The sequence below is a fragment of the Ascaphus truei genome, chromosome 3, assembly GCF_040206685.1.
Source record: "Ascaphus truei isolate aAscTru1 chromosome 3, aAscTru1.hap1, whole genome shotgun sequence".
NCBI lineage: Eukaryota > Metazoa > Chordata > Amphibia > Anura > Ascaphidae > Ascaphus > Ascaphus truei.
Genome location: NC_134485.1, coordinates 1,394,399 through 1,406,927, shown reverse-complemented (window position 1 = coordinate 1,406,927; position 12,529 = coordinate 1,394,399). Strand labels below are relative to the sequence as shown.

The following is a 12,529-nucleotide window of genomic DNA, read 5'->3' as shown; positions in this document are numbered from 1 at the left end:
GATTTAAAAGGTTAGTTATAATATGGGGAAAGGGAAGGACATTTTTTTTAAAAGAGTTTGCAGGCAGGATCAAAAGGTTTTGCATTGCCTTGTCTTGGAATTTTTTTGTCTGTATTATTTTTGTTTCATTTTGTGTATAACCAGTAACTATAAACTGTTTAAAGTACATGTTAAGCCTATAATTTGGTGTTTAACGAAAATCCAGTTTTAATTTTTGAATACCAGTAACATTTTATCCTGTATCGGGCCGGGTAAGGAGCTTCATGTTTTAAGCTGTCCCAAATTGTATTGCAGTGTATGTTAAACTCAAGTAATTAACAATTTTTATCTGTTCTGTTCAAAATTTTGGCAGGATGCCCAGAATGTTATCTTAGTTTGCTGCACGCCTGGAGATGGACAAACACAGTTTTAAACTGACTAATGTAAAGTTCTATATAGAATTATTTTTCTGCAAAGTTGATCAAAATTTTTATATTTTATAACTTTTAACCATTTTTTTCTCTCCAAAGGTGTCCCACCTTTAAATCTGTATCTATAATTTCTCATGCTACATGTTGTTCTCTCAGCAAACCAGATGTTATTTGTGTTTTAAAGGTTTCTGTCAGAAGACTATAGCCGATTATATTTATAATTACTAGGGTTTTGAGGTTTTTAATGCAAATTTGATACCCAAAGGCTTCAGGTTAATTTTGCTATAGATCAAACAACTATATTTAAGTTATTACGGTAATATTTTAAATGCTGTTATCCCTTGTGAAATATTGTTCACATGTAATAAGATGTGAACAAAAGGAAGGGTATTATTGCTGTCTACGGTCTATCAGAATTTTATTTCTCATATGTAGATCAGGTACCATGCTCTAAATGGCAATTTCATCAGCACCTATTGTGTTAAATTAATGAAATTGCTTAAGTCTCTTCATATCCAGGTGCAGGCCTCACAATCAGCTAAGAAGAATGAAGCAACTGGGTAATGTCAAGCATTTTCTACGTAAAAACATCCAAGGTGGTGATATCCATTCCAGATTCTACTCACTACAAAATACAGCCGTCAAAGTGTCTTTCTGGATCCACATTACGCACGTGAAACTTATCCCAGCACCACCCACAGTCGCTTCAAGTTGAACAATAGCCAAGGTGGAAAGGCCTAAAGACACAGCCGCTACAAAATACAAAATTACTGTTTTGGGGGCATAATAATCCCTGCCAATACCCAACAGAGGAGAAATACACAGGGCAAAAGTCTGGGCCTCAACACATGAACTTTGAACTTTTTAATAACCTTTTTTTCTTTACAGGTTTTATTATTTTAATTACAATGTATATTCTATTGGGTTTGTATAAGTGGTGTCCACACGAGGACGATAAGGTAGTAACAGGTATTGCTTGTTTAGTCATATTTCTTTTGTGTGTTTGTTTTTGTTCAGTGTATATATGGCGAAAATAGGATTAATCAGCGCATTAATAAAGGCAGTATGCTCGGCTGATTAATCCTAATTCGCATTGGGACTGAAGGGGTTAACTTTATCTGCACCACACATGTAATATTTTCCCTTGTATGCATTGTTGTCCCTTTTTTGCAGGCTAGTCTCTACCTGCAATGCTGAATAACAGGAGCCGTTCCATTAAGACTATTAACTCGGGAACGGAGTTAGCCAGCACCCTGATTTTTGGTGTGCCGCCTCAGTGTAACCCCCCAAGCACACACATATTAAAAATGTAACTGTAAGACAAGTGGAACATATATTTTTATTAAAGTGTATTACTGTTTGCAATTTTAAAAATCAGGACAGGAAACTTTTTCCTGTCCGCCTTTGTAAGTGAATGCATTAAGGAACAAATGTTATGCATTCATGAGCTGGGAGTAAATTCCTATCGAGCTTCAAAGGTCCCCTTTTGAGGCAATGCCATAGGTCTAGGGACGTGTGAGAGATGAAAAGCCCCAGAGTCTTAATATGTGACTTAACTGGGATGTTTCTGAGTAGCAGATCCTGTTCCTCATCCTGGATTTTCACACCTTGGGAACAAACTCCAGACTGCGTGTCCCCCGAAACGAGTGCCCCCTTTTTACTCATCGGTGCTACCAAGCTGCTCACTGAGCATGCTGAGACTTACCTGGGCTGACCGTAGGATTTTCCCACATTACTCCCACAGGCTCTGATAAGAGTAAGATAATTCCTTGCCAATGGGATGAGGCTAATGAAAAACTCCAAGGTCCCTTGTCCTTAAAAGGGCCTGTAACCCTCATTCCTGTGGTTGTTACCTGATTTCTTCAAGCGGATAAGAACTAAGTACAGCGGCTACGATTCCAGAATGCAAGGGGTTAAAAACATCGCAACAAGGAAACTAGCCCTGCTTCAGGATTTCGTAAGCCCTGGGGATTCCCGAACGGACCCCAAAGAACCAGAACAAACTTTTTACATTTCAAGGAAATAACGGGCTGGCATCTTGCGCCCCTTGCAAAAGGACTGCAATTTAAAAGGACAGTATTTCTGTGTTTCTCGTTTCCTGGACAATTTATCCCGTTCCCTCATTTAAGTAAGTGTTTTATCAAGTGTATTCTGAGGTTGTCGTGTGTCTGTCTAATAAGGAAATAAATGACAATTTATTTTGCTCAACTTGTTTGCTCAATCGAAAATCCCCAAAATATAAAAAATTGTTGATATGTTCCATCCATCGTGACAGTATAGCATATATGCACACTCTTTCGTTACATAATGGAATCCTGGTAAACAAAGCCCACATCTTATGTGCAATGTAACCCAATGTACTATCCATACCCAATAGGTTGCACCCCACGAACACGAGTGTTACATTTAACCCCTTGGGAAAAGGACAACATGTTGTAAGACACTTGTAGAACCATATATAAGAAATTGGTTACGAAGGGTGTAGAAATACGAGTTTGCCCTAGGGAAGTTAATGACTCTGTGATATAAGGGCAGACAGAGTATTACTCTGCAACTGGACCAGGTCATGTTATTTGGGAAAAGTGGTTCCAGCGTTTAAAGGTAGAGATGAGGGATGGGATCCATTGGGACTTGGTGGTTGGATTGGTTCGCTGGGAGCGAAACTAGCGAATGCTTTGTATGTGTGCCTGTCCTACCCATTACACTCTATGTATGTGCTATGTACTGCAGAACTTTGGTCCAGAAGTGCATTGCAGCCCCACCGACGCTATGCCTCTTTTCGGTGATGAAGATGTCGGCAGTCCCCCAGAATTAGAGACACACACATACTCACACATATACACATACACACACAGTACCTTCCTTCACAGCATACACAGCATACACACAGTATAGAACGACCCTAATACCGGGATTCTGCACTGAGCACACAAGTTGAGTAAAATAAATGGTAATTTATTTTTTTCAGACAAACACACAAATCTTCACAATATATACTCAATAAAACACTTACTGCGATGGGGGGAATGAAAACAAATGTCCTTGGAATGAAACAGAATGAAAACAAATGTCCTTGGAATGAAACAAAGTCTCTGGGCACCCCTGCACACATGCAAGTGGGTGCGCACAATGATCCGGGTAGCAGTTCTTGGCTAGGGGAGCAACTTGCCAGCCCTCTATCTCAGCCAACAGGACAAAGTTAGTTCAGTCCTTACAGGGTTCGGTCACGAACCCTTAGCTCTAACGAATTCCAGAAGAAGGGGATGATCCTTGGTTACGATATTATTAACCCCTCCCACTCCGGAACCGCTGACGCTGGAACTTGGTCAAATCTTAGATGAATCTGCCAGGGATTGGGCAGCAGGCATTTTAATAGTGTTACGGGTCCCATACCTAAAATGCACAACCAATCCCTCCTGTGGGAATATTTTTCTCACCAATCCCCAACTTGCCAGTTCCTCGAAAAAAGGGCAGCATATTTGTCCCGGTTTGCATGGAGCATGTGCGAACCTCACACCTGAGCTCCTTAGGATACCGGGGCAAGCCCCTTACCTGGCGACAGCAAGTCTGGGGTTTGTCCCTTAAGTATGAATGGCCCCTCCTGCGTACCAGGATCTGGTACTCAATTATATCCTGGCCATTTTCACACCTAGGGTTTCTGAGGCTTTTCAACTGTGGACTACTGATAGACACGGAGGCACCACTCCACAGGGTGTTTTGGAAGTCCGGGGATGAGAAATCCCTCAGCTCATTCACCCTTAACATATTTGCATGTTAAAGGATTTATTCCCGGGCTGACAGGAAAATCCTCCTGTCTTTACATTTAAAACCATCAGTACAATATAGTTTATTAATAAAAATATGTTCTGCTTATACCACTACTATTAACTTTATATGTCTGTTTATGGTTTCTTTATTCCTAGCTGCACCCCAAGAATTAGAGTGCTAGCTCACTTCTAGCATGAGTTAGCTTACTTAATTCAATGGGCTGTGATGTGGTTTGCGGTTTCACCTACTTCCCACGCCAATATACTTTCCCCCTTTCAAGTTAAGAAGCTAACAAGGGAACTGATACATTTGGCAGAAAACCACTTCAGCTAAACTGCAAACCACTTATTCAATTGACCTTGCGGTTGAGAGGACTAGGGCTTAGAAAGTGATCCCTATACTTCAAAGCGGCCTCCCATACTTAGCCACGCTTCTTCAATCAGCGCTGGGTTTAGCGCTTTCAGATACCACTTGTGTCGCAAAACCAATTGGCACAGTTTACCATAATTCTATTACTGCAGCTATGGACTGAGCTGCAAAATGGGGACAATAAAGATGGTGTGGAGGAAAACATGTCAGTGTGGGGCACATACAGTTAACCCCTTCAGTCCCAATGTGAATTAGGGTAAATCAGCCGGGTTTAATGCCTTTATTAGTGGCCTGATTGTCACGGTAGCCAGAGGGTTGTAATATACACCAAATCATCTGGGTTGAATTGAATACGACTGTGATATAATAAAGAGATTTTATTCCTTAAAAGACAGGTGGACACACAATATTGGACAAATAACAAACAGAATATATACACTTACTTAGGAAGGGGACAATGAAATAGCCAGGATTCAGGCTAGCAGTTCATCAGCATCAAGTATAAGAATGAAGACACGAAAGACACTGGGCATAGAGATTACAATCGTTTATATGGGATTTGGGCTCTATCCCTAACATTGGGACTCAGGCACTGGAGAACAATTACCTGGGCCCAGTTACATTCTGCCAACTCACGTGGGAAGCAAGATAGTACCTGCCCACAGGGGGTTGGCCTTCCTCTAGTCAGAGAACCATTTCCTTAGCCCCACTCTAAAAAGCTGGCACCTCCAAGTCTGCCATTTGGGGATCTGGACAGGGAAATTCTGACTTTGGGTGTGAATTATGGCACTTAATACAAGTACCCACGTCCTGCTCTTCCCCGCCCTAGAATACTTAATCAGGGTGGGTGAGCCTTTGATCAGGCTATTCCTTTATAGTAGGCAGGGATATACTGTACATTCTATATTTTCCAATCTTAGAATGGCCAAATCTCAGTCCTCTAACCCTACCTGAACCGGAGATAATAGTTTCAGGTTTATACAATTTTACACTTTGCGTTTTAAAACCTAGCGGCTTTCTTCCGCCATTGTGGTCAATGGTGCCGACCCTCGTGGCGGGCGCAACCCTTTCTCTCTGCCATTGCCCATCGGACCCGGTTGGGGTCGAGTGAGGGGGTTCCCATGAGCTAGGGGCAGAAATAATTGGACCGCTAGCTGCCCCAGAAACAAAGTTAAGATTTTAATAGGGTTGAACTTGGCCGTGACCGAGTTCCCAAGGCACTTCAGTGATCAAAACCCTTTCTTTGAGATTGTAGCTATTTTCGGATACTGCGGTTTGCAGGCATCCAACTCAGTTCTTGGAGAGCCTACTCGAGGTATTCCCCTTTGAAATGTATTACGCCATTAATTTCAATGGGGAAGCTCCGCTCATCCTCTCGGGCGCCATCTGCTGGTCTTCCTAGGTATAGGGTCCAAAACCCTCGCAATCTCCATTGATTCTATGGAGCTCCAATGGCGACCTATGGATAGTGCCGGCAAATGGTGGGTGAAAAGGTGGGAAGGGGATAAAGGGCCATAAACATAGAAACACAGTTAACCCTTTTCCTCCAGACCTGATCCCAGTGTATATGTACTGTAGGATCAGAACACATGTAATCAGGAAAATACATTGCAACTAAAGGGGAATACACATTGTACTGAGGCAGAGGAATATAAATAAATTTAACCATTTTTATAGTTAACCCCTAGCCTCCCACACGATGGTGGGGTTGGCCAGCTGGGGTGTAATCCCTTTTATTACCGGGCAAGCCACCCCCTTCTCGTGACACTGATTAATCCCTATCACCACACTCACCCCACAAATAAAGCATCCCAATATCCTGCCCTCATGGCTATTGTCCCACACTCAGTCACTCCCACCACCCATTGTGGCCAAGCACTGCCATCTACAGCACTTATCCCCTCACCCGCTGTCTTTGTAAGTTCCCCATCCAACCTCTTAGATTGTAAGCTCTTCGGGGCAGGGATTTCCTTTCCTATTTTCTGATTTTGCTGCATTTAATGTATTACTATAATTCCCTGTACTGTATTGTTTGTGAAGCGCTGAGTACACTTTTGGCGCTATATAAATAAAGACATACAATACAGCAGGCTTTAGCGGCCCATCGGATTAACACAGCGGGGTCTCTGCGTTTGAATGGGACTCGCATTGTGGGAATCCTACCGGGCTTAGCCTGTCTGTGAGAGACGCTCAGTAAGGGCAGGAGCACACGTCGTGTACCGCGGTGTGCGCTCCAGCCCTAAGAGAGAGATTGAATCGGTCACTCTCCCAGCGCGCCACTAACAGGCGATCGCACAGGCTTTATTTTTATAATACAGTATTGTAGCAGGGGGTCTCTGAAACTGAATCGCACTGATTTCAGGTCCGGGGACCCCCTGCGAGCTACAGGCCCTGTTATGGGGTGCCGGTATCCTGGTGGCCATGTTTAAAATTCTCCCGTGTCACGGCCCACGTGATCGGGGGATTTAAAAAAGCCAGAGGGATACCGGAACCCCATAACGGGGCCTGTAACTCACAGGGGGTTCCCGGACCTAAAATCAATGCGATTCAGGTCAGGAGACCCCCTGCTCCCATACACTGGTATTAAAATGAATATTTTAATTGCACGATTGCCTGTAAGAGCAGCGCATGCAGACGCAGCGTCTCCGTGCGGCTCTTCCAGGCTGCAGTTTAAACAAACCGTTTCAGGGCGATAACACAGAAAAACAAACAAACAAGCAATTTGTGGGATCTTCCATTTTTGGGCCGCACTTAAAAAACTGTGTTTTTTTCTTAGAGAATACAATTTTGACACACTTGCAATGTCAAACAATTCAAAGTCACTCTGCAATGCACTGATTTTATCGAAGTTTAGTGAATAAGCCCCTATGACTTTATTACGTTTGCTTCTTAGATTTTACAGTAGCTTTTCCATACTCCTGTATTAAAGTCATTTCATGTAGTAGTGATTTCAGATATAACATCTGTCTTTGTGTGACAGAACTTGTCATTTGGCTAATTCCTATTTTTTTGTTTCAAATTTTTTTTAAAAATTAAAAAATTAAAAAAAAATTATTAGGCAATATATAATGCACATTTTTACAAACAAACATATTGTGGCCCAATACAAGGTTTTTCTAATTTTTGTAACAGAGATCTCATCGCACCCCGACCCTTCGTCATGGGGCGGCAGGGCTGGCGTGAAAGTGGAAACAGAGAAAAAGAGGGGGAGAAGAAGGGGAAAAAAGGGGGGGGGGAAGGAAGGTCCCATCCTCCTCAGTTCCCCATAAGGGATTCCTCCCATGTCGCATCCATCGCTTGTTGGGGATAGACAGCTTTAATCTGCTGTTTGGGTCAGCCATAGTTCCCATATTTTTTAGAAGGGTTCCGTTGTCCGCTTTAGGAAGGCTGATAGCTTTTCCACCAGCATTACCTCTTCGGTTCCCTTTTTAACTGTTTGCTTAGGGTGGGGAGACACCTTCTTCCATGAAGCTGCCACCGCACATCTAGCCGCCGAGAGGATGAAGGAGATCAATTTTCATATTGGGCGGTCAATATTCTCAATTGGCCTGGCCAATAAAAAGTTCAGCGGATCAATGGGTATAGTGAGGTCTGTGACCTATTTGATTAGAGACTGTATGGTTTCCGAGTATTTCTGAATTTCTGGACATGACCACCAGATGTGGGCCATTACACCCTTTTGTCCACAGCCTCTCCAACATAGGTCGGAGGCCAGAGGTTAGATTTGATTTATTCTAACTGGAGTAAGGTACCAGCGAAACAATATTTTGTATATATTTTCTTTGATTGTGGAACATATAGAAGTTCCTGAGGATGATTCACAAATCCTTTCCCAGTCCTCTCGGTCTATAACTATATCCAATTCTGCTGCCCAATTAAGCATGTAGTCATGGACGGGGGCCTCTGTCGCACTCTCCAATTCTGCATATATTTGGCTAATTCCTATTTTAAGAAAGCCAGATACACATTTGCATGTCTCTGTGTGCATACCTTAGAAGGGATATAGGTATCCTGAAAGCTTACAATCTTTTTAAACACCCATCATTAAATGTATCACATCTCCGGTACCTCACTTTGGTTACGAACCACAACCAGAAACCTATGCAGAGATCTGCTAGGAATACATGTTTCTATTGTACAGCATACAGTAGAGCTATAATAGATCGTATTTGATTATTAAGAGGAGCAACAGACAAACAATATTAATGCCTTTCTAGTCTTCATTTCAGCACAGAACACACATTCGAATTGTGTTTCCTTAATAATAGCACAATTATAACAAAGACATTGGAATAAAGAAAAAAACACACAAGGAACACACATTTCCCACTGCTTTTCCCTTATAGTACCCCAGTAAGAAAAAATAATGAAATTAAAACTTACTGAGTTAAACCAAGCTCAGGTCTCTGTGTGAAGCTGGGGACAGATCCCACATATCTCTCTCCAAACTGCAGTATTCCTCCTAGTATAATGTCCCCAGACCTGTAGTAGTTAATATTGTCAAAGTGTCTCTGTAACATGCATCCAGATTTGGGAGTCAGTAAAGCTTCTCCTGTAGTTGGAAAAAACAGCAACATTAGGGCCAGAGACCGTAGTTTGGACATTCTGGCCTGTGGCAGAGTCCGAGGGGGTAATGTCCAGACAGAGCGAATACTGGGAGCTGCACAAAGGTCAAAGTGACATAAATGTAAAAATAAATATGGAAACATTGATCTTTTCTTCACTGAGAATCAGTCCCCAGAAATAGAGGTTCCTTTCTGTAAAGATCTGTGTAACCCTCGCATCCTAATGAAAATAACCGGGGATAATCAGCCGTCCTTCTCTGGCAGTTCTGGTTTCTGGGCTCTGCTGCGTCAGGCTTTATAATAGCTAACAAATACCATATTCTATATTTAGGTAATCATATGGATACGCCTAATAGACGGTTTGGTGATCCCTTATTACAGGCTTTCATTTTACAAACACAAAAATCACTAGTCTGATGCCATAGTACAAACCTCTGTTATTACTTTAGTATTATTATTTTGCTTATAGTGTATTTAACTCGTCACTTTTTCTTTTTTCTGTAAGTAAAACTTTAAAGGAACCTGTTAAGCAGAAGAAGATAAAATGTTAATGATGTATCCCTCAGTCTCCTGTAAATAATATTACATTACCTGTATACAGAGGGAAAATTCTGAAACGCACAGGTATAGAAACTACTTCTGAGAAGGATTGTGAAATACAAGTAATAAAGCACTGTGACAGTGAGGGGTAACCAGGCTCAATAATAAAATTTAAGCCCACTTGGTTACCCCTGATCCATGTTTTGGAGTCCTAGAGTGTCAGCTCTTGGACCTGACTGTCGTACTGTATATGCATTACTGTGACTGTGTGTAAATGATGCGACAATACAGAATTCTTTGTGTTTTTGCCTTTCCAGGAGTGCCAGCAAGCAGAGATTGCGGGGCTGTGAGTTTCAGGGTGGGTTTTGTGGAGAAAGTCTTCTCAGATTGTGGCTATGTAGCGGGGTCCCCGAGTTATGGGATACCCAAAAGATGTACCCGAGAATCAGGTAAGATTCTCGGATACACTGAAGCACAGTGCTCCGGCCAAAATCCTACCCTGGAAACGTTCTTGCGACTAACCGCCAGGAGTCCCTGCTTCAGCCCAGTCCTGAAAGGTAAAAAGGGCATAGCGGATCAAGGTATTCCCAGAATGGTACAGGGGTTCCTAGTATAATGGAGGATGCCCAGTTCATGCTCAAGTCACCCTGACCCTGGTATAGGGGTTCATGGGGGGCTCCAGCTATGTGATAAAGCTGTGAGGTTTTTATTTGAGTGATAAATGTAAAGTCAGGTTTCTACAGTGTGGCAGGGATACGGCTAGTAAGAGTAGAGAGGATATCCTCTTATTCTATCCCTGACCCAGAGAGGGGGACTTAGACATTTAAGCACAAGGTACAGTGTAAAAGCATATATTTTTAAAGTGTTATGTTTAATATGTAAGTATACTTGTAACCTGTATATGAACTATGCGATCCTCAAGTCCTGGGTTCCGAGAGACCAGATTGCCACCTGGCTTGGTGCCACTGCGTCTTCTCGGGGCCCGGACTTGTAAGTCTCAGGGATGCCAAGGTGTTAGCACAGGCGGAGTACTGAAGTTAAACTCAAGTACCCACGCCCTGGTATAACATAAGGCTATCAAGCCACCATTAGCAGAGGCCCAGACTTTGAGGAGCCTGGGACAGCGTGGGTGTGACGGTGAAGGGGTAACCAGACCAATAATAAAGGTATTATGCCCGGCTGGTTTCCCCTAAACCCTGTTGGGGATGAAGGGGTTAACTGTATGGTCAACATAATGCCATGTTTTCCCTGTGTATCACCTGTAATGTCCACTGGGTCATATAGTACAAATGGAGTGTCAGTTCTGCAGCTCAGAACCTAGCTGCAGTCCTGTTAATATATACTGTATGTATAGAATGTGCCCGCTAAACAAAGGGGCCTCCTAGCACTGTGCAAAGAGTTAATTGAATAAGCGTGCCTGCGGTGAGCGGCTATATTGAAGTCCTTAAACCCTTGCTAAACCGCAAACCGCTGAAGGAAAGCCTTAACCACAAACTCAAGTGTATAACGGGCTTGCGGTCTAGTTGAAGTGCCAGAGTGCAACAATGTTTCCTGCGGTATCGTTATCCAATTAAGGTCAATTGGTGAAGTGCTTCTGCTGTTATTGATCCCGACAAGCAATGCTACATTGTATGCCGGCTTCTGACCGCAAAACGATTATAAGTACATATTATACACCTCTCTCCCTACAACTTCTTTACACCGCAATAAAAAGCACCCACACAAATCCTCTATTTACACCCTATATCTACTCCTTCCTGCTGCTGGGGATCTACCCTAAGCCTGAACCAAGACACACACCTGATTTCACCCATGCAGCCTGCCATCTCTTCCACTGTAAATGGTGTTAACCTTCTGATTTAATACTGACTAACCTTAAAACTCACCCCACACGTTGAGCATCCCAACAGCCTGCACTCATGGTTACTGTCCCACACTCAGCCACTCCTACCACCCATTGTGGCCAAGCACTGCCATACACAGCACTTATTCCCTCACCTGCTGCCTCTGTAAGTCTCCCACCATACCTCTTAGATTGTAAGCTCTTCGGGGCAGGGATTTCCTTTCCTATTTGGTGCTATATAAATAATTACATACAACACAATACAAGTCAAACAGCAGACCACATCACAGAGCCCATTCAATTAAGGGGCTAACTTGCGTTAGGAGGGAGCTAGCACTCTAATTTTTGAAATGCAGCTAGCTAAGAAATAATCATACACATACGTGTTGTTTTAATACCAGCACCTCATAAAGAAATCACATTTAAAAATAAACCTTGTTTTAGGTCTTCTAAAATGTGAAGACAGGAATCCTTTTCCTGTCAGCCCAGCAGTGAATCCATTAACATGAGCATATGTTTGGGATAAATGAGCTGAGGGATTTCCAACTTCTAACTTCAAAGGGCATCCTGCTGCGCTGGTGCCCCAATGTCTAGAGAAGTCCAGAGTTGAAAGCCTCAGTATCACGGTGGACCAGAACTTATCAACACTTTTTATATTTTTTGGATTCTCGATTGAACACAAAAAGGAGGCAAAACAAATTGTGATTTATTTCCTTGCTAGACAAACACACGACAACTTCAGAATACACTTAATATAACACTTACTGGGATGGGGAAACAAAATAAAATGTCCTTTGAAAGAAAGCGCAAGAAATGCAGTCTCTGTTCAATGTCCAGTTGGCTAGATCGCAAGTTGCCGATCTAATAACTTTGACAAATCAAAGAATTTCGTTAGAGTTCATAGGAATTCATTCGGGAGTCACCAGGGCTAACGAATTCTGAAGTTTGGGGTAAATTCTTGGTTGCGATGTTATTAACCCCTTGTTTTCTGGAACCGCTACCACTGTGCTTGACCGAAGTCCTTTGTAATGCGT

At 42.6% G+C, this 12,529-nt stretch overlaps 1 protein-coding gene across 1 annotated transcript in view; it reads right to left on the bottom strand.

Moving 5' to 3' along the window:
* LOC142491232 (vomeronasal type-2 receptor 26-like) overlaps window positions 1–9,227 on the bottom strand; it is a 118,777-nt gene extending 109,550 nt beyond the window's left edge. The window contains exon 1 of the mRNA XM_075593499.1: window positions 8,931–9,227. Coding sequence (XP_075449614.1) covers window positions 8,931–9,151 — 221 coding nt within the window. The 5' untranslated portion in view covers window positions 9,152–9,227. The remainder of the gene's footprint in view (window positions 1–8,930) is intronic.
* Between the last annotated feature and the right edge of the window lie 3,302 nt (window positions 9,228–12,529).